Source organism: Haemaphysalis longicornis, unplaced genomic scaffold (genome assembly GCF_048455015.1).
Source record: "Haemaphysalis longicornis isolate Haplotype H1 unplaced genomic scaffold, Haemaphysalis longicornis Haplotype H1 scaffold_4, whole genome shotgun sequence".
NCBI classification, from domain to species: domain Eukaryota; kingdom Metazoa; phylum Arthropoda; class Arachnida; order Ixodida; family Ixodidae; genus Haemaphysalis; species Haemaphysalis longicornis.
The window spans coordinates 97588352-97608146 of NW_027526361.1; the positions used below are offsets into that span (position 1 = coordinate 97588352).

The 19795-nt window shown below is 47.8% G+C and overlaps 1 protein-coding gene and 1 non-coding gene across 2 annotated transcripts; both read left to right on the top strand.

Moving 5' to 3' along the window:
* Positions 1–8206: 8206 nt before the first annotated feature.
* Positions 8207–9278, top strand: LOC144180454 (beta-1,3-galactosyltransferase 5-like). The gene has a single exon (XM_077708794.1). The coding sequence runs from the start codon at positions 8278–8280 to the stop codon at positions 9262–9264; it is 987 nt and encodes a 328-aa protein (XP_077564920.1). The 5' UTR covers positions 8207–8277; the 3' UTR covers positions 9265–9278.
* Positions 9279–19689: 10411 nt separating this feature from the next.
* On the top strand, positions 19690–19762 carry Trnak-uuu (transfer RNA lysine (anticodon UUU)). The gene has a single exon. It is a non-coding gene; the product is annotated as a tRNA-Lys (tRNA).
* The last annotated feature ends 33 nt before the right edge of the window (positions 19763–19795 follow it).

Sequence of the window (19795 nt, forward strand, 5' to 3'; positions counted from 1 at the left end):
GTGGCTTTACAGGAAGCGTGCCACTGTGGAGCTGAAAAAAGAAACTTCGAACGGATGCGCGCACGGGCATTCTCTTTACCCTCTTGAGGACATCACCTTCCCTTCCCACTGCATACATAGACCTGTATAGGGGAATGGGTAACATAACATCAATACGGTCCTTATATAACCTTTTGCGTGGTACAGTGCTGAAGTACTCTATCGAAAATCTCACTCTCTTTGACTCGATTCAGCCACTCGGCCAATGTTAAACAGAAGCTGCGCAGTCGTCTTATATACCCACATCCAAATATAAACGTCAAAGTCCGGTGTCAATGTTCATACTTGCCAAAATTGTTCAATAAGATCAAGACATTCCGCAAATATAGGGCGGAAAATTAATATATAAGTAATGTTTGCAGTGTTAACTTCTTCATTTAAAAAATTATGAATGCTTGGTTTTTGCTACAGCAAATGAAATACTACATCAATTGCAGAAAATCGTCGCCTGCTGTTGCCAGCACTAGTGTAGCTCGTGGCGGCATTTAAGAAATCAAACGGCAACAGCAACGAAACGTTTCACTAGATAGGTTCCGCGTTCCGCTTGGAACGCCCTAGGAGTAGGGCAACGTGGTTCTATAAACGTTGTAGCAAGCCTTTTACTTCTGTCGATGACTGTCGAGTTAAAGAATGCATTTTAGGCACTACAACTTTATTATGACGGACAGCGTCAGGCCATTGACCTAATATGGCCTCTAGACAAACCGTACGATTGTTCGCTACTGGTATTTTGTGGTACAGTTCACGTCTCTGCCGGGAATATAATGGGCAATATAGTAACACACGGGAACATCTTCCTCAGGCTGTCTCCATGTGCAGGATGGTGGGTTTTCACAGTTCATTTATAACAAAGAAGAATTTCTATAGGCACCGCCGAGTCACATTCGGTGGAACAGAATCTCCATATTTCGCGGCAGCTCCACATTCAATCGAACCTGTAAGGCTGGGTCTACTTCGTACAACAAAAATCAAACCACACCTTTTCGGACCGCTTCTCACTATCTTCCGTATGATCGGAAGATAGTGATTCCGTATGAAAGGAGCGGAAGCCATATTGGCCTCGTTTCCATCCCCCACAGGTAATTTTTGCGAATTCATTACTTTCTTTGTTAAACACCGCTTTTCTTTCGGTTCCAGAGTTGTACGTTCGACCCACGATAGCAGAAATTTCGTTCGATAATATTTTCCCTAAATAGCTAAGTTTCTCCCGGCTAACGTTCTTAATAGCATTCACCTGGCTTACCAGAGTGAATACCCACCCCATGTGGTAATTGCAACCGACGCGTCGCGGGTGGATGAAAGCGTGGGAGTGGGTATCTTCTCTTCGACGTTAAATTGGTCTCTTTCATTGCATCTAACAGACAATATTCCCATTTTTATAGATAGTTGTTCGCTCTCCTCCTTGCCATCCTAAAACTTTATTTGGCGTAATCTTCAGTGACCTTTCTCCCAGACTCCTTTTTCATGTGCATGACTCTCTCTCCTCGGAAACGTCTCGTACTACGCTCAACACTTTCTATTCTAGAGTCGCCCCTCATGTACGTGGACTTCGTCTTGTTTGGTACGTGGCCTTTCTGGATTACCCCTTACTGCAGATATGTGGCATAAAATGGCACTGGATTTACTACTTGCAGAGGTACTACCCCCGTTTGCTTGCGGGTTGTCGGCCCGTTATCGCCAATAGCCGTTGGCCCAAGATGCGTCTGATCACGGGCTACACACGTCTCCTGAGCTCGAACACATCAGACTCCGTAGGGAAAGAAGTTTATGTCAGACTCGTTCGCCCGAAGCATCACTGACCTCTTTTCGTTGTGGTGTCCGCTCAATTAATGCCTTAAGATCTAACGCTTGTGCCCCTTCTGCTAAGAATTTTATCCCTGAAACATTTATTCCTTTTTTCGCCGCGGTTTCTATAATCCTTGAAGAAGGCTCTAGAGGCTCCCCTGCGTCGCCTGGGACTGTCATCGTCTCTTCGTGTGCTTTTGTCTCTTAGGGCCACAAAAATGTGCCACTGCATTGTGGTTGTACGTCACGCCTGTCCACTCATTCATTTCAGTGGCGGCTCATCTGCCGTGCTAGAACTATCCAGACGAGATTGACCTTTTATTTTATATTCCCACTCCTCTCATCTCCTCTTTTTTTGTTCTGTTAACTATACTGTGCAAATCTTTTCTTCTGATCCTTTTTTATATCTTATCTAATTGTTTTCCCCGACTAGAACAAATCCATTTTCAATTTCAATTTATTTCCCACACAAATACATAGAGGTAGGTATGCCCACGAGGCGTGGCAGAAGGAGACCCGGGCGTCTCCTGACGAGGCCTCCACCCCGGGAGTACAGATCGGAAATCGCAGATCACTTGGACATGCTACCTGGAGCATTTACCGACCATTCAAAGTAAGGTACAAGAAACACAGGTACACGTACATTCCCCCTAAGTGGGTATGCACTCTTTTCTATGGGCCACCACCACCACCACTGCAAGCGCAGCTCAATCCCCGGGCTTTTAAAGACTATGGTCTTTCTTGGGCTACATAAACGCACAATTTTGGTCTGTCTGTACGTTTGTCCGTCTGTCTAAAAGCGAATTTATTAAAACTAGTTACAGCGAGGACCCGCTGTAGTTAACTACTATACGGGTCGACAGGGCACAGGATATACGCAATGTGCTACAGAGGAAACGAAGTGAACACCACATGGGTTCACAAAAAACACGGTCCACCGCACCGAAGGCTCTTTAACCAGAGTTCACGCGTGGGAGTCAACATAAAAGCCACAGCAGTTCACACACATCAGTTCTAGTCTGTACTCATGTCATGTTCGTACATAGAGGCATGCTCAGCCAGGCTGCCTAAACTGCGCCTTGGCCTCGTAGCATACGACTCCCTTCCCTAGACAACACGCAAGTAGTGCACCTTATTAATAAAGCATTATACACAATTACACGGTGTTATTGGCGACCTTGATGAAGCGAGTTGACCAACGCAGGAAGACAGATTCTTCCCCCAGCGCCACCAGCTCAAGCTGCAGGTGCTATATGGCCATTTTACGAACGCGCCACAACAGGGCGTACATGGCACACTGTGGTCGTACATCCAAGGTGGCTACACCTCGCTGGCGCCAAACAACAAAGGCACCCACACAAAGCAGAAAGCTGTCGAACGTATCTCTCGATTTCGTGTGGGCTCCCAGCCTAAGCTAAAATATTCTGTTGAGTAAAACACAGAATGTGGAGGCCACAAGACACTCAAAAAGAGCAAGCTCTAGAGTCACAGTGCGTCCGCATTACGGTCACCGGTCAGAGCGAGCCACAACAAATGCTGCAAGGCGGTCGCACATCGGCCGAAATACATGCGTTGTCTGCAGCTGCCATTGCAAGCATTTCGCTCATAAAAAAAAAAGGGTAGAATTGCCGGCTATGCTGTTCAATCTAACCTGCGCGCCCGCGCCATGTCATCTTATCGCGAGTGGCTTTGCTGTTCCATAGTTCTAAAGTTAGATTCGATATCGGACAGGATGAGATAATAGGCGCTGCCTAGACACGAGCTAGGGAGTAGCGTGTGACAACCTAGCCGATATTTGCAAGTAATGAGCTCGGTACATGCGGCTTACAATACAAGAAAACTTTTTTTCTGCGCGTCCCCCCCCCCCCTCATAATCAGACTGTTCACGCGCCATTAAAAGAAAAGACGGGTGCGCTCGATTTGTGTTGCGATTGCGTTCTGTATTATACGACGTGGTTGCGCATTATTTTTGTACGCAGATATAATCTAGCAATGAGTGGTCAATAGTGCGGTTATTGTGTTGCAACAGTTTTTTCTCGCTGCATTTTGTTGGTGTGAACAAGATTTCTTGGAAGTGTATGGTCGGGTCAACGCTTCCTTTCAGAATTTGCGTTAACTGGCCCAAAAGGAAGGCGTTGAAGCATACCTGTGCGTGCTTTCTTTTAAGTTATAGGTTCCCGTTTACTGTGTCTCTGAACTGAAACGAATTTTTTGAATGTCTACAGAACATTCCCGTCTCTAGGCGAGCCCAAGAAATAAGTATAAATTGAGTGGAACTTTCAAGTTCTTTCCTTCTCCCGCCGAGGTGTGCGCGAAAAAAATATGTATAGTGATTCGAACTTTCGAAGTTATTCTTGCGTAATCAATCATTGTGTACCTAAATGTGCATTTTGCACGTTTTTTTCCTATTCTGCAATGTTGCATGCCTAAATTTGCATGTCATATTTTTGCTTAGGGTCCAACAGAGTGTACATAAAATGTATGTGCATTATATCTTGTTTAGTGCATGTGTTTTGATGACTTCGAATCAAAGATGTCTTCATATGAATTTTTAATAAAACAAAAGCGAAAACAATGTTTGTGTAACGCTCCAATTATTATCGCCACAAAGACAACAATTCAACACCAGAAAACATACTATTACCAACATGTTTTCTTCGTTCAATTGTTACACACGTTACTGCACACACATACCAAACGACGGGCGGCGGCCATTCCGAGGCATCGCCGCCGCTCGTCCAACTTTCGCGCCTGGCGCCATTGCCGAGCGGCCCATGAGCAGCGACCGGCGGCAGGCGCGGAAGTTGGGCGAGCGTCGGTTGCTGCGGCCGGCGCGCGGCGGCCCGGACCGGCTGCCGCGGAAAAATGACGTCATCAGCGTCCGCGAGGTCACCAACCTCCTTTCCCCTCGCCACTCGTTGCCATGACGATAAATGCAACGTTTTTCAGACGCCACGTACCACTAGGGGAGGATTGGGCGCTGTTGGCGCGAATTACGCGGGACCACGGTGGATGCTAGAGAGGCCGCCCCGTGATGAGAGGACGATCTCGACTCGCGCCGATGACCGACGTCCGATGCTTGAAGCAGGTGAGGGATGAGGACTGCCTTTCTTGCTGGATATTAGATTTATTACACTATTTACATTACTCCAAGTATTTACATAAGGACTGAATGACGGTTACATTGTCACTCTGCCCGCAGCATCCTGTTCGGCCAAGATATATATTGAACCCGATCCCCTCGACCTACCGACCGACCGACCCCGGACAAAACCTAATACTCTCGTTTTGATCCCAAAAACCACGCCTTCAAAGGGGGGCGTTCAAGAAAGAGCGAAAACCCTATTCAACATGATCCACATGGAGCACAGAGTGGCCACAAGAACCAACCAATCCTAAACATGTCCCCACCTGCGGTCACATGACCCAACGCTCTCTCTCATGCAGCTCCTAGTACGTTTCCCGCGTACGTTATTGCAACCGACAAGCAAAGACAAGACATCTCCTACTCTAAGTCACTGACCCCGCGGAGTGGTCACACCATTACGTTAAGCGGACGGCACCTGCTCAAAGCCAAAGCCGAACGCTTAGAGCAGTCTTCGCGCGGCTAACGTCTTAGGGTCCTGGCCTTCCCGCCTCGCATTTGTCCGCGCTCGCTCGCCGGCACAATGAGGGATTCATGGCTAATCCCCTCCCCAGACTGAGGGACGCCGTTGCCTGCCGCCTGACTGACGGGAAAAGCTGCTCCAAACCAAGGTGAGCATTCTCGAGGCGAATGACCCATAAACGAACAGCACCTACGCCGGCTGCGCATATCCTCAAAGACTACGCCGCGCGCCTTTTCGACACTAAGAGACGGCATCCTTTCGCTTCCCGTCAGCTCATTAAACTTGACGAACGACCGCATACCAACGCAACAGAGGTACTCGGGCTAAGCACCCCCGTCTTATGCCACACAAAAGGAAGGAACACAAAGCATGCACTCGGCGGCCCCCAACTTCGCATCCCTGCGACTGCATGAGAGGAATAGAGCGTGGCAGCTACAAGCGGAGGCAAAGCCGGCACATGAGCCACCAACCGCTATCATTAATTAAATGAAGAGCCCGACCTTAACAGGGCCCCGCGAGACTTCTCTTTTTGCCGGTCATCCAACTGCTCGATAGCCAATTTCTCGCATATCTCAGTTGCAAATGAAACTCTGATATCGAAATTTTGGTTTTCCGACTGAAAGCCTCTAAGTGTTTTAGCAACGTACCTATAGAAAGCCGGTGGCAGCACGGCTGTAGGTTCGGTAATGAGCTCATCATAAAACAATAAGGCAGCAGTACCCAACAAGTAGCGAAGCTGAGCCTTCACCGGGTACTCATCATCGTCTACCAGTTACCATAAACCGCGCAACGCTAGAACACTTGGCATTGTGTTCAGGTATGGCAAGCTCAATCCCCATGCTGCCGGGCAGATGCAGCAAAGCGCACGCGAGTGACTCTGTCTTGGAAGCCCAGAAAATGGACACGGATTTTGTGGCCAGCCGACCCTGTGACTCGATTCAGCCACCCGGCCTAAGTGAAACAGAAGCTCCGCAATAGTCTTATATGCCCAGAGCCGAATCTAAACGTCTAAATATAAATCTAAATATTCATACCTTATTAAATCTAAATTCGCATACTTGTCAACATTATTGGACAAGAACAAGTTATTATGCAAATTTAAGGCAGAAAATCAATATATAATTGATACTTGCAGTGTTCTTCCATCAAAAAATTCATGGATGCTTAGTTTTTGTGGTAGGAAATGAAATACTAGATCAACTGCAGAAAACCGTCGCCTGCTGTTGCCCGCGCTGCTATAGCTCCTGGTGGAATTTAAGAAATCAAACGGTAGCAGCAACGAAAGGCTCGACTAGATAGGTTCCACCTTCCGCTTCGAACGTTCGTTGACTAAGGCAAAGTGGTTCTATAAACATTTTAGTAGGGTGCCTCGATTCACGCGCGTCTCCGCCGTACTACAGCGCTGGCATCGATGCACCCGGCTTGGAGCAGTGTAATGGAATAAATTTAAACTGACTTGAGCAAACCTCTAGTGTGTTATCTTGGGAGGAACGAGACAGGAGAGGAGGGCGGGAAAGAGAAGGGATGCATTTACATGGCAGGGGCGCCAGTAAACTATCGTCTTTCATCGATATTTGCAACGAAAGGAGGAGATACGTGGCCATTTTTTTCTCATTTCCTTGGCGTAGGGTAGTTTATATAAATAGTGGGGCCCTACTGCTTAATACAGACCGACCCCTTAGCCTGAAGCATTTCTTTGAACCTTTACTGCCTGCATTTTCTAGGTATGGCCGGCTAAGCTGCAAATGGCCGCTCCAGCTAAATGTGAACGCCTTTCGCACATAAATTGTCCCGTCAGTGTACTGGTAAGTGCATGAAAGAAAGTATAATCAGAGTCCTTCAATGCCTTTCCGGTCATGAAATTCCGCCATCACGCTATGGGAGAGCTTTGTGCGCTGCCGCGCCGCGGCGCTGATGTTGATCGGAGGGCAGCCATGGGCGTGGTCAGAGCGCGTTTGGCAGGGAACGGACCACGGAGTTGGATAAAACAGACGTTCGCCGCCTTATCAGCAGTGCGCTTCCGCTTTACGTGTCGTGGGCCGCTCAAAGTGACTTATCATTTTGTGAGTGGCAAAAAAATTAGGTGTGAACGGGCATGGTGCTACTGCGTTCGTGCCTGCCGGTCTGGCTACAGAGCAACGGTGGCCGCCCGATGCCCTCCAATCTGCGGTGGCGCCCCTCGCGGTAGCCTTTGTCCCCGTACGAAACTTGGCCGGGAGTTTCACGACCAGAGAAGCATTGAAGGACTCTGGTATCATTTATGTCGGTACTAAACGCAAAGCGCAGGTGACTAAGCGTCCCGTGATATACTGCCAGGCATTAACACGCGAAACACGAACCCAACCACGCCAACGCAGACTCTAAAGGTGCGCGAGTGTCGTGTAGAAGTCATTTGCCATCTTCAGCTCTCACGGGAGTTGCAACTTGCGTGCTAGTTGCAAAACAGTTTTGCAGCTGCAGCACTACACACTGGTTTTATTTGTCATGTTTGTACGGAACGGCGACAGAAAGTGCATCGAGCGCCATTAGAAAATGCCAAGCGACTTCTTCACGACGCGCCCAAAAACACAGCGCCCCTCCAGGCATAACCTAATTGCCTGATCCTTAAAAATGTGGCCGTGGAGTGGCACGTATCACGCCGCGGGTCCGCAATTTCCAGCAGGTAAACAAACTAAAAAGGTCCCCTATTGATGCGTGCCCTTTTCTCTGATTCTAACGGCATCTGCATTATTAGTGAAAAGCACAGAAACGCCACCACACTAAGCTGCTTTCTTCCGCTCAAAAGGACGTCGATTCTCCATCTTAATTTTGTGCGGGAAGCAGCTGTGTTTGGGCAGCAAGCATCATGCCAGGCGAGTTGTGCTCCGTGAAAACTTGGGGGTTCATTTTAATAGCCTTGGTTCAAGTCGTCCTGCTTACCTACTTCTTTGTATGGACTGACCACCCCTGGGATATGTACTTCTGCAACGAAAAATGTCGTCTGCGGCGTCAAACAATACAGTTCAGCTATTTAATTAACAACGTAGACGTCTGCAGTTGGGCACCGATGGAAACAAGACTCCTGATTGGTATCATTTCAAGAGCAGATAACTTCGAGCAGCGCCGCGCCATCCGAGCAACTTGGGGCAGTACTTCCCGCCGGATGGGCTTCAAATTGGTGTTTTTATTGGGCACCACGCAAAGGCGTGAAGTACGTAGACGAGTTTCGGAAGAGAATGGATTACACGAAGACATCGTCCAGGGGAATTTCATCGACGCGTACCGAAACCTGACGTACAAAACGGTGATGTTAATTCGCTGGGCACGCGACTTCTGCGCCCGAGCCAGTTTTGTGCTGAAGATCGATGACGACATGCTTTTGAGTGTGTGGGACTTGGCTGCAACACTGAACAAGCTGCAAGCCGTGAGGCCTACCATGTGGGGATGGCTGTACCACAGAAGTAAGCCGGTGCGGAAGAAATCCAGTAAATGGTACGTATCAGAAAAGGAATATGCACCCGATATTTACCCTGACTTTTTGTCGGGCACTGCATATCTCATCTCCGGGGACAGTGTTGCCTACCTTGCGAAAGGAATTGAGGACGAACCATTCTACCCGCTCGAAGACGTCTTCTTGAGCGGAATTGTGGCGGAGAAAGTTTCGGTTATTCGAGAGAACATGACTGGGTTCTTTATTACATATGAGCCCTTTCGGAGGCCATGCACAGCTCCAAAGCTTGTAACGTCTCATAGGTGGGGCCCAGCGAGGCTAAATCATACTTGGAAGAAGGTTGCCTCACGGCTTGACTTTACCATGTGCAAAGGACTCAAAGACGACCAGAAGGTTGTGTAAAAGTAGGTTTATAAGGATGATTAAAAATATTACTCTCTTGAAAGTATGTGGATTGTTACATCCCTTCCTATTGCTTCTCGCACAGACAGATCGAAAGCGCGATCACGACATGACCGCATGCTAAGAGTGGGTGCAACGGCACATTTATGTGCATGCATCAGTCACAAATTATAACTATTTCTGATGGAGGCGAAAAGCAAAAACGCCCGTGTGTACGACATTTCTGCGCACGTTAAAGATCCCCAGGTGGTCAAAATTAATCCCGAGCCCTCCACTACGGCGCGCCTGATCGCCTGAGTTGAGTCGCCACGCTGAACTATACAATAAAACAAACAAGAAATTATAACTCCTAATAGGAAACAACACCCGGACACTTAGGCACTCCTTATGACGTAGTAACTGTAAAAGCATTATTTTCGAACTTCCGAACGTGTCCTTACATTAGAGCACCCATTCTTTTTTTTCTTTTTGCGTGTGTTTCTTCTTCTCTCGGGCACTATGACCCTGAATATACCATCATTCGTATCTGCACGCAAAATATCCCGCAGGCACTGCATTCGGAGGTACTTAAAATGATGCCAAGCATTTGCCAGAAATCACCTGGTGTTTGTAGTCATATGCTCCGGTGTTCAGTGCAATGGCAAAAAACAACGCCGAAGAATCGCGAAAACTGAAAAATGCGGTCACGACCCCGAGATTCTATTGATACCCGCACGATAGGATGGAAAATTTTCGATTGGTGGCAGTATGACGCATTATCAAAACCTCCTGGGGAACTAGGCCTAGTTGAAATAGAAAGACATCTGTAAATTCGGCAAATACAATATTCTATTTATAATGTATCTAATGTCTTAATTGCTTTGTGATTCTTTGTTTCTTGTACCTTAGTTTGAATGGTTGGTAAATGTTTCAGCTAGTATGTCGAAGTACGTCGAGTATGATAGAATGTCGAAGTGTGTCAGTTAGTAAGTCTTCCTTACCAGTATCAGCATCAGCCTCTTCTCATCACCCTCCGTGGCTATTTCCTCCAATGAAAATTGTCACCATGGTACCCGGATTTAAGCGGAAGGCGGATATACCAGCCCCAGCTCTCAAGTTCTTTGCTTTGAAGTACATTAACAATAAGTACAGAGGCCACACTCACGTGTACACTGGTGCCTCAGTGACGGCTACATCGTCGCTGATAGGGATCTCGATTCCTTCATGGCTGGCTACTATATGCGCGCTCCCTAGCCACAAGCTCTCTACGACAGCTACTGAGCTGGCTGGATTACGCGCTTCTTTTCAGTATACTTTTAATATGTTACTGGCCCTGCATTGTATATGTAAAGCTAGAATGGCAGTTCGCCATAATGTTGTTGATGTGAAGCTGAGAAAAGAGTTGTTCTGGAAGAGTACATGTACGAGACATCGTAGATATGTTTAAAGCACACCCTTCTCCGCCTGAGTGGTTGAAAGAGTTGGAAGGTCTGGACAAGGTTCAGCCTTGTTACCAATGACACACTAGGAAGTGACGTACTGATTTTACCCCATTTTGCATAGTGTCTTTGTTTTTGTGACGTGAATGCCGAAACCAGGCAATACAAAAAGCCCCGATAATATCAGTTAGGCTTTTGAACAGTCCAGGGTTCGAGCCCATGTTCGGCCGAGCACATGCTTCTTTCTCGGCAAGGGTTTGTTTTTTAGTTAACGAGGAGTGTCTGTGCTTATCTTCCCCGCGTGCGTGCTCACAGTACCTCAACCAGCCAACGACTAACCCGGACTATGCAACGCCATTGCTCCGTGTGATGCGTATTGTAATTTCAGGAGCCAGAACGCCACTGTCCGCCGACCCGCAGACGGCAGGATAGCTCAGATAGCAAGGCTCGCTGGTCTTCCCTTCCGGCCACCGCGGTGTGCAGACGTATTTTAAAGCGAAGCTTTTAAAGCAAAGCTTTACTATTTTCGTCCAGCGATTCAGTGGAGGATGCGCAAATGACCTTTTGACCGGAGACCCACCCCCGGCGACACACCCCTCGAAGCGCATCCCGCTGTTGGCGCCTGCGGGCGCCGACAGTGGTCGCCACCGCCGCTGCGGCCGAGGCAGCCAACCACCCCCGCAGCCTCCCATGCATGCGGCGCAGGATCGTTTCGGGCAACCTGACTCGTCTAGGGCCCGGCGAGGAGAACGGTGCGTTGCCATGACTGAACGCCGCGTTCGCCCGGCCTCCTTCTGTGAGCGTTGCACGGAAGAGAACGGCCTTCAGACGTGGTCGGCAATACAGCTAAATCAAAGGCTTAACCAACTGAAACCAAGACTCAACCAGACTTAGCCAATATTTTGCTTTGCATATCCAAGTTAAGCTGAGCTAAGCCGCAGCCATTTTTTCACCTCTACCCCCAAAGGGTTCTGTCGCGACCGTTAATTGTTCTCAGTAGAAAACTCCCGCAAACAAATAAAATAAGTTACTGCCGCCGCAAGGAATCAAACCTGGAACGAATAGAGGAACTGAGCGAGAGCTCGTTGTCTTACCGAATGAGCTACGAGCCCACGCGGAGACGGGGGAGACAGACGTTGCACTCGCCGAGCTCATCTGCGTGTTTACCCCTTGAGTTCTCGCTGAATGCCACGTGATGGCGACACGAGACCTATAGCGCCGCTACGAGCTCTGCCCACGGCACGTGTACGGCCGTGGTCGCTCCCGGGCGCATGTCCTAGGAGTTATAAAAATTAAGGGAAGCTCACACCAACGCATGGCATCTCACTTCTCCGTCTCTGCCGCCGTTCTCGTCGCCTCCTTCGGCGGCGGAAGATGCGGAGAAGTGAGATAGACTAACACCGCGTTTGAGCTTTATGTAATAAAAAGGTCTCCGCTTTTTGTGCTTCACCATACAACTCAACCAACCACCGTTCATGAATCATGCATTCATTAACCTTTAGCAAAGCAAATCTTTGTGAAGTAATAAAGGGTGTGGTTAAGTGTTTTTAATTATCTTTCGTTTCACTCTTTGCAGAGACACGTGTGTGAATTAGATTGTTTGTTGATTGATGGGTTCAACGCACTGACACAGCGCACGCGATGAGGCGCGCCGTAGTGGAGCGCTTCGGATTAATTTGGACCACCTGGGGATCTTTACCTTGCGCCGAAATCTTGAACACACGGGCGTTTTTGGTTTTCGCCTCCATCAGGAAAGCGGCCGCCGCGGCCGGTTATCGGACCCGCGCCCTAGTGCTCAGCAGCAAAACGCCTTAGCCACTGAGCCACCGCGGCGGGTATATGTTCTGGGGGTCGTTTAGAGCTTCGCTTTCCGACCATCTTTCACAGGGTGGATTGGCCCGATTTTTTTTTTTTCATTTGCTCCTCGAGGGCGTACTTAGCGGCCCGCCAGGGTCACGGAAACAGGACCACAGAAAGTAATTCCCAGTGCTGTTAAGTCTTTCCGCTGCGTCTGCCAACAGGTTGCGCTGTATGGGATACGTCATTACTGCGAAAGTAACCCCTCCAGTTTCCATTCCGGTGATGCAGCTTTACACGCCGCCGCTCCGGCGCTCCTCCTCGCCACCGCCGACCCCGCTTTTACAAAGGTTATTCCCCTCGCCCCCACCGATGCCTCTTTCACAAGCTGCGCAATCGGCTGATAACGGTGGTAGCGCCCTTATCAGACGTTACCAGAGCACCTTGCCTGGTTGAACGCCGACGTGAGCCCATACTTCTTTTTCAGCATGAAAGGCTTTCCGCGCGACATTTTCGACCGTGTATTTCACGCCTGAGCACGTACTTATAATCAGTTGCCGGTTGATCCGAGCACTCGTTGGTTTCATTGATTGATTGTACGGTTTAACGCGCCGACGCAATACAGGCGATGAGGCACGCAGTAGTGGAGGACTCCGGATTAATTTTTACCACCTGGTGATCTTTAACGGGCGCCCATGCACTGGTTGGGGGTGAAGGCAGGTGGGTGTGCATCACCGTGGTGTGCATGCACAGCTAGCCTTCATGCCGCTACCGATAACGAGGATGCCTCGATGCCAGCGCTGCCGTACAGGGTGGAGACGCCCTTTGAACGGTCCCGTGCCACCGCTATTGGGTCAAAGTGCTCAACGCGTTGTTCTTTTTGTGTCCCACAGGCCCCCCCAACGAATAAAAAACAAGATTATTCAAACTTCGCCAGTAAACCGCGTTTCGGTGATAATTTTAGCGGGGTTGTGATACAATGAATTACTTCGGCGGCGAGCGAGTGACCCAAAATGGCGGCCAGCGTATACGTGTCTCCACCCTGTGTGGCGGACAAGTGAATCAAGGCACCCTACCGATAACATGCGCGTTGTGCTGGTGGGTAATTTAAACGTGGAAGTCTCGCGGCTCAATTCGACCTGTCAGCTGTCCTCAATGGTCCAGCGTTTGGGTTTGGGTTGGTGCGTTACACAGATAGTGAGATGCCTACGATGGGGACGGAAACGGACAGGCACATGTTTGTACGCTAGAATAAAGCTCGAGTCCCCCCAGGTTTTACCTCCGTATGGACAGACGCGTGTCGTTCAGTCGGAGGAAGAACAGCGGGAATCGAAGGAGCATCTGCCGGAACAGAAGTGCGAATGGGGGCGCAAACAACAGAAAGCCTTGCAGAAAAATCCATAGGGCATTCGGACAAAAGGGCAAGACAGGAGAGACACCACGGAGCGCATGCGCTATGAAGTTTTGTGCAATGCAACACCAGCTCGCCCAGGAATCCGGACTTGTACACAGCAGACCACTGCCGCCACCGCTTCCACTGCAAGTTCCAGCTAGCCGAGTAGCTGGGAATCTCTCCCGCATGAACAGCAACGTCGCCGTGAGACAATATTTGTTCTTCAGCTTGAAGGACTTTCAAGGCGACAATTTTGGCAGTGGCTTTCACTTCTTGATTGTATACGGTTTAACGTGCCGACGCAACGCAGGTGGTGAGGCACACCGTAGTGGAGGGCTCCGGATTAATTTTGACCACCTGGGGATCTCTAACGTGCGCCGAAATCTCGTACACACGGGCGTTTTTGCCTTTCGCCTCCATCCGAAAAGCAGCCGCCGCGGCCGGGAATCGAACCCGCGACCTCCTGCTCATCAGCGCAACGCCTTAGCCACTGAGCCACCGCGGCGGGTGGCTTTCACTTCTAAGAACCGCACATAACTGGTTCGAAGTAGAGGGAAGAGGGTGGGCGGAGGGCGTGCACGCGCAGATATAGGTTTCATACCCTCACTGATGACTTGTCCGTTGTGCTGGCGGGAGGTTTAAATGTGTACATCCACCGCACCAATACGACTTTCCGGTGTCCTTAGTAGCCGAGAGGATTCGGTTGGTGTGTTACGTAGACAGTAAGATGCCTACGGCGCGGGAGGTAAACAGACAGCTTCGTGTTTGTCCACTATAATAAATATCGAGTCCTTCAAAGTTTTATTAAAGACGATAGTCTTTCTTGGGCTACTTAACCCCAGAAATTTTGGTCTGTCTGTATGTCCGTCTGTCTGTCTGTGACTAGATTCATCCACCCGGCCAAAGTAAAACAATGCCCGAGCAATGGTCTTATATAGTCACAGCTAAATGTACCCGTCTACATCCGGTGTAATGTTTATACTTGTCAACATTGGTGAAGAACAAGATATTACGCAAATATAAGACAACAAATTAATACAGAAGTGATATTTGCAGTGTTCCTTTATAAACAATCATACATGCTTGACTTTTGCGAAATTCAATACTTCATCAACTGCAGACAAAAATTCACTACGCCATCGCCTGCTGTCCCGCTGTTCTATACGCGGTTCTATAAACGCGGTTCTATAAGCGTTAAAGGGAAACGCGGTTCTATAAACGTTAAAGTAGGGCGCCTCGATTCACGCGCGTCTTCGCCGTACGGCAGCGTTGGCATCGAGACACCCGGTTTGGAGCAGTGGAACGCGGGAAATTTAAAATGATTTAAGCAAACCTATGGCGTCTTTACCTTGGGAGGAGCGCGACGCAAGAGGACCCACATGAGAGGTGAGCGTGAAAGCGAAGGGAGCCAGTTACTAGGCAATAGTCGATAAAGAGTATCGTCTTTTGACGACATTTGCAACGAAAGGAGCAGATACGCGGCCAATTTTTTTAGTTAAGTGCCAATTGCTCGATCGAAAATTACAAACACACGTGTTTTGTTTCGCGCATTTTGGGAACTGAGTCCAGCTTCGCAGGTCATCCTTCTTCACAGAGTGGAAAGGCAGTAATTTTGTTATTTATTTTTTATTTACAAATACTGCTGGCCAGAGGCCAAAACAGGAGGGGAAAATAATAGTTATCAGACACAAAGTTTCAAGACCACATCAACAACAAAAGAAGGAAGGAAGAAAAGGAAAAGCGGAAAGCGGAACATTTTCATACAAAAGCAACGAAAAGAAAGAGTGGGGAGGGAAACGCGAAACAGTTGTAATCGTTAGAAAACGATTTCAAATTCCTGCGAGATAAGCTCAGGAAAGTGTAAACTGCTTTCAGGCAAGCACTGTTCCCCTCCTGTATGGTGCGAGTAAATTGGAAAAAAAAAATTTAAACAAGTTAGTACCAGCAAAATACGGGGTTAAAGAAAGTGCCTGTGAATGCCGGGTCTGATGTGTTTTAAGTGGTGCGAGGCGGGGGTGGGGGTTTACAGCAAGCTTGCGGTTTAAAAGAAGCTACAAAAATTTCAGACGCAAGAATCTGTGTCGTGACTGCAAAGTTCGGAAGAGAGAATAAATGAAACGAACAGCCCTTCGATTAATTTTTCTGATGCATCAATGTTAGTTTCAGTATAAGGGTCCCAGACAGCGCATGCATATTATAATTTCGGGAGTATCAAGGATTGGTAAGCTAAATGTTTAACTTTTGTAGGAGCTTGTGCCTTTGCGTGCATAATTTGCGGAACGCTGCGGAAAACCTTGTTCAATGCAGGAATTCCAGCTTAAATTATTTGTTATCTTGCTCAGGAGTACACTTTTGAGGATGTTGGTGCCACCCTCTCGGGGGCCAACCACTGGAATACACTCATTCCCAAAACCAGAATGGATGGAGTTTACGTTGCGCTGAAGCTTTTGCCACGTTGCACGAGTTACAAAGTCCATCAAGTCTCCTTTAGTAACCGTGCGTTAGTGAATTTTAAGATGGGTATCAAGCAAACAAAAGGGAAATTTAATTGGGAACTCTGGAAATTTAATACAAAACTGCTCGAAGATGACACATTTGTGAATAAAGTGAATGGGGTGCTGCACGAGTTCATGGTAAAAATGATGATTTTGTAGCCCTGTGAGAGAAGTTTGAGAGAGATGTAGAAAAGAACGCAATAGAGACAGGGAGTGCACTACGTTACAATGATAGAGAAAAAGAAGAGTTACAGACGCAATTGAAGATCTTGCTAAACCAGGAATGCGCGGCGCCAGAACATTCAGTAAAGAAATCAAAGATAACAACGCGCTCGAGGTCGCCAATATTGAAAGATACGCACGTGCGGAATGATACGCGCACGTGCTGAATGCTTATGGTCAAATGAGACACTGAGGAAGTGAGCTGTAGGGGAAGAAAAGACGTATGCGAAATGCAACGAAATGACTAGAATACGTTGCGGAAACGCAGTTATTCATGACAGCGAAGTGATAGAACGGGAATTCGTTCAGCACTACCGAGGCGTTTTTAGTCATAAAAAGTGGTCCAAAGATGACTATGAACGCCCACTTCTGTCTCTTATGTCAAATTTAGATGAAGAAGTCAAGGCGAGACTTGAAAAACCGATAAGCATAAGAAAAATAGAAAAGGCAATCGATGAACTGGGAAAGAGAAGGTCGCCGGGTCCAGACAGCATCAGTGCCGCTTTTCACAAAACGTTCACAAATGAGGTAGCGGTGGTATTACACGCCGTCTTTACGAGAATGTATGAGCGTAAAGAAATGCCGCCGTCTTTATAAAAAAAGTCACGTCGTCTTAATTCCACAAAGTGAAGATCCGGAGAAGCTGCTGCACGCCTAATGTGTTATCGGCCGGTAAGTCTCACCGCTGTCGATTACAAGATCCTCATGCAAATTCTGGGAAGCAGGTTACAATTAATCATAAAAGAAATAATGAGGCCGCACCAAATATGTGGGATTAAAGGAAGGACAGTTTACACGAACATTAATGTGGCGCAAAGTGTATTAGATATTATTGAGGCTCTAGGTGGCAAAGTGGCCATGTTACAAATTGACCTCGACAAGGCTTTCAATCAGGTAGGGCACGAAGTCTTGTTCACAACTTTGCGCCATGTAACTTTCGATCGGTCATTTAAGACGGCGTGACGATGGCATACAAGTAGTGCACCGCGAACCTAGTAATAAACAATAAACTGAATCAGAGCTTTTCAGTTCTGTCATCTGTCAGGCAAGGGTACCCTTTGAGTCCGCTATTATTTGCAATTCACCTTGAACCTGTTTGTGTAAAAATACTAGCAAATAGATCTGTACAAATTTTTAAGCTGCAGTGCAGTGACGTTAAAATACTGTTGTACGCAGATGACATTGGTGTGTTCTGCGAGGTCACAGAGAGTGTAAAGAAATCGGTAAATGAAGCCTCCGTGTTTTGGGAATTGGTTGGTAGCAAAACTAACTGAAAAAAAAATGCTCAGGTTTCTGGCACGGGGATTGGGACACCACGCCAACTGCTTTTACAAATGTACGGTGGGTCGAGTTTGTGCTGAGTCTCCGTTTCCTAAATTGTTGAATACCAATTCTGTTGTGTTTTAAAAGGTATTACAAAAGGCGAAAGGAGCAACTAGTTCTGATAAATAGCGATTACAAAATTTCCCTCAGCTTTCTCGCAATTCTCCAACTTACTAAACTAACTAGTATACATCGGTATAAATGGGAATCCCTAAGCTCACATGTCGAATTGTTTCGGTGTCTGCGCTTGTGTCGCGCGGTGGTGTAGCCCCGAGCTAGCGCATCAGGATGCCTAGGTTCCGCTGTATCAGGGCGTCTGCCGCTCTAGCCCGGTCGTGGCCGACGCAGCTGCATTCGGGACGCCGCCTCCGCGAATTCCAGGTAACGGCTGGCGGAATCTCTGGTTTCACTCTTTGTAGCGCCACGTGTCTGAATCCAAGTGACGTCGCATAGGCAATTGTTGTGGGTGTCGTTTAAAGTTTTGCTTTCTAACGACCTTCACAGCGTGTATTGGAGCCAATTTTATTTTATGTTAGCACGCTCGGCCGTATTTAACGTATTCCTTGACGCGAAGGTGATGTATGCGCTACAGGCCCTTTGTATCCGGAGAACTGTAGTTCAAAAGTTGCATCGAGTGTTCGCAGTGTTCTTGTGGCGGTCACCTTGGGAAAGAATGAGTCGGACGACAGAAGAACGGAAAGTTGGGCTAGTTGGTATGTGTTCATCGTGGTGGAATACAGAAGCACTCAAAAAAACAAGGACGAAGGAAGCGCCGTGTTGTCTACTTCTTCCTTCGTCCTTGTTTTTTTTTTTGAGCGCTTCTGTATTCCACCACGATGAGTCGGACGAATCTTCTTCATTCAGTGAAGGCAGAGGGTTCTGGCCGTGTACATTTGTTTTTTCGAGAAGTTGTCGCACTATTGATGTTTTTTTTCATGATCAAAGCGGTCTTTTTTGCGCTATGTTATTCAGGCAAGGCCCCCAAATGTTCTACCTGAGTTTGTAGTGTCACCTAGTGTCACAAAATGAGTGTGTGTGTGTGCGAAGCTTTTTGTGGCAAGTTTTTCGCCCCGTCAAACTGCTTAAAGTATAATTTCCGATGGATTACCTGAGTGTTGTCACCCGGAAGCGACTGTACAAAGACCTTGTTGATGTATGCTTACCAGTGCGTACTTCCCGGTCATTTTATCCAATGGGCAAAGAAAAGGGTGTACTCAAAACATTTAAGATAATGACCGTTACGTCGTCCTGCAAAACTTTCATTTTTCCGCTGCATAGTGGCACGCTTCATCTGAATCGCTGGATGGAGGAAAAGGGGTTATTGTTCCATGGTTCCGTAAACTGTCGTTTGTGTAAGAAAGCAGAAACCATCGACCGTATCTTTTTGGGCTGCTGGGACACAGTTTTTATTGGGACATCCTAAAGTGGACATTCAAGAGACCTGCCCCTTTCTCCTTTACGGCATTAGGTACCTTCCAACGGGACATGTTCACGCTACTCAGCTTACATAGTTAGTGGCGAGATTGAATGGCGGTCAGGCATGCTGATGTCAATGCTAGAACTGCGTCAGGGATCACTTCATTGAATGTGTGGTGCATATCAGGAAAGTTCACAGAGCCCAAACAGACCCACCTAAATGGACCATAGTATTAGATAGCCTCGCATCACTAAGACATGTTAAGTTCACGACGCAGCATAATTTAGGCTGCTTTTTTCAACCTGTTCACCCATTGTTGTTTCGCGAACGCATCATGTGAAAAAGGAAATAGGGAACAAAGCCCGAATAGCTCAGTCGGTAGAGCATTAGGCTTTTAACCTAACGGTCCAGGGTTCGAGTCCCTGTTCGGGCGATAACATACTTTTTCTCGGTGCGGGTTTGTTTT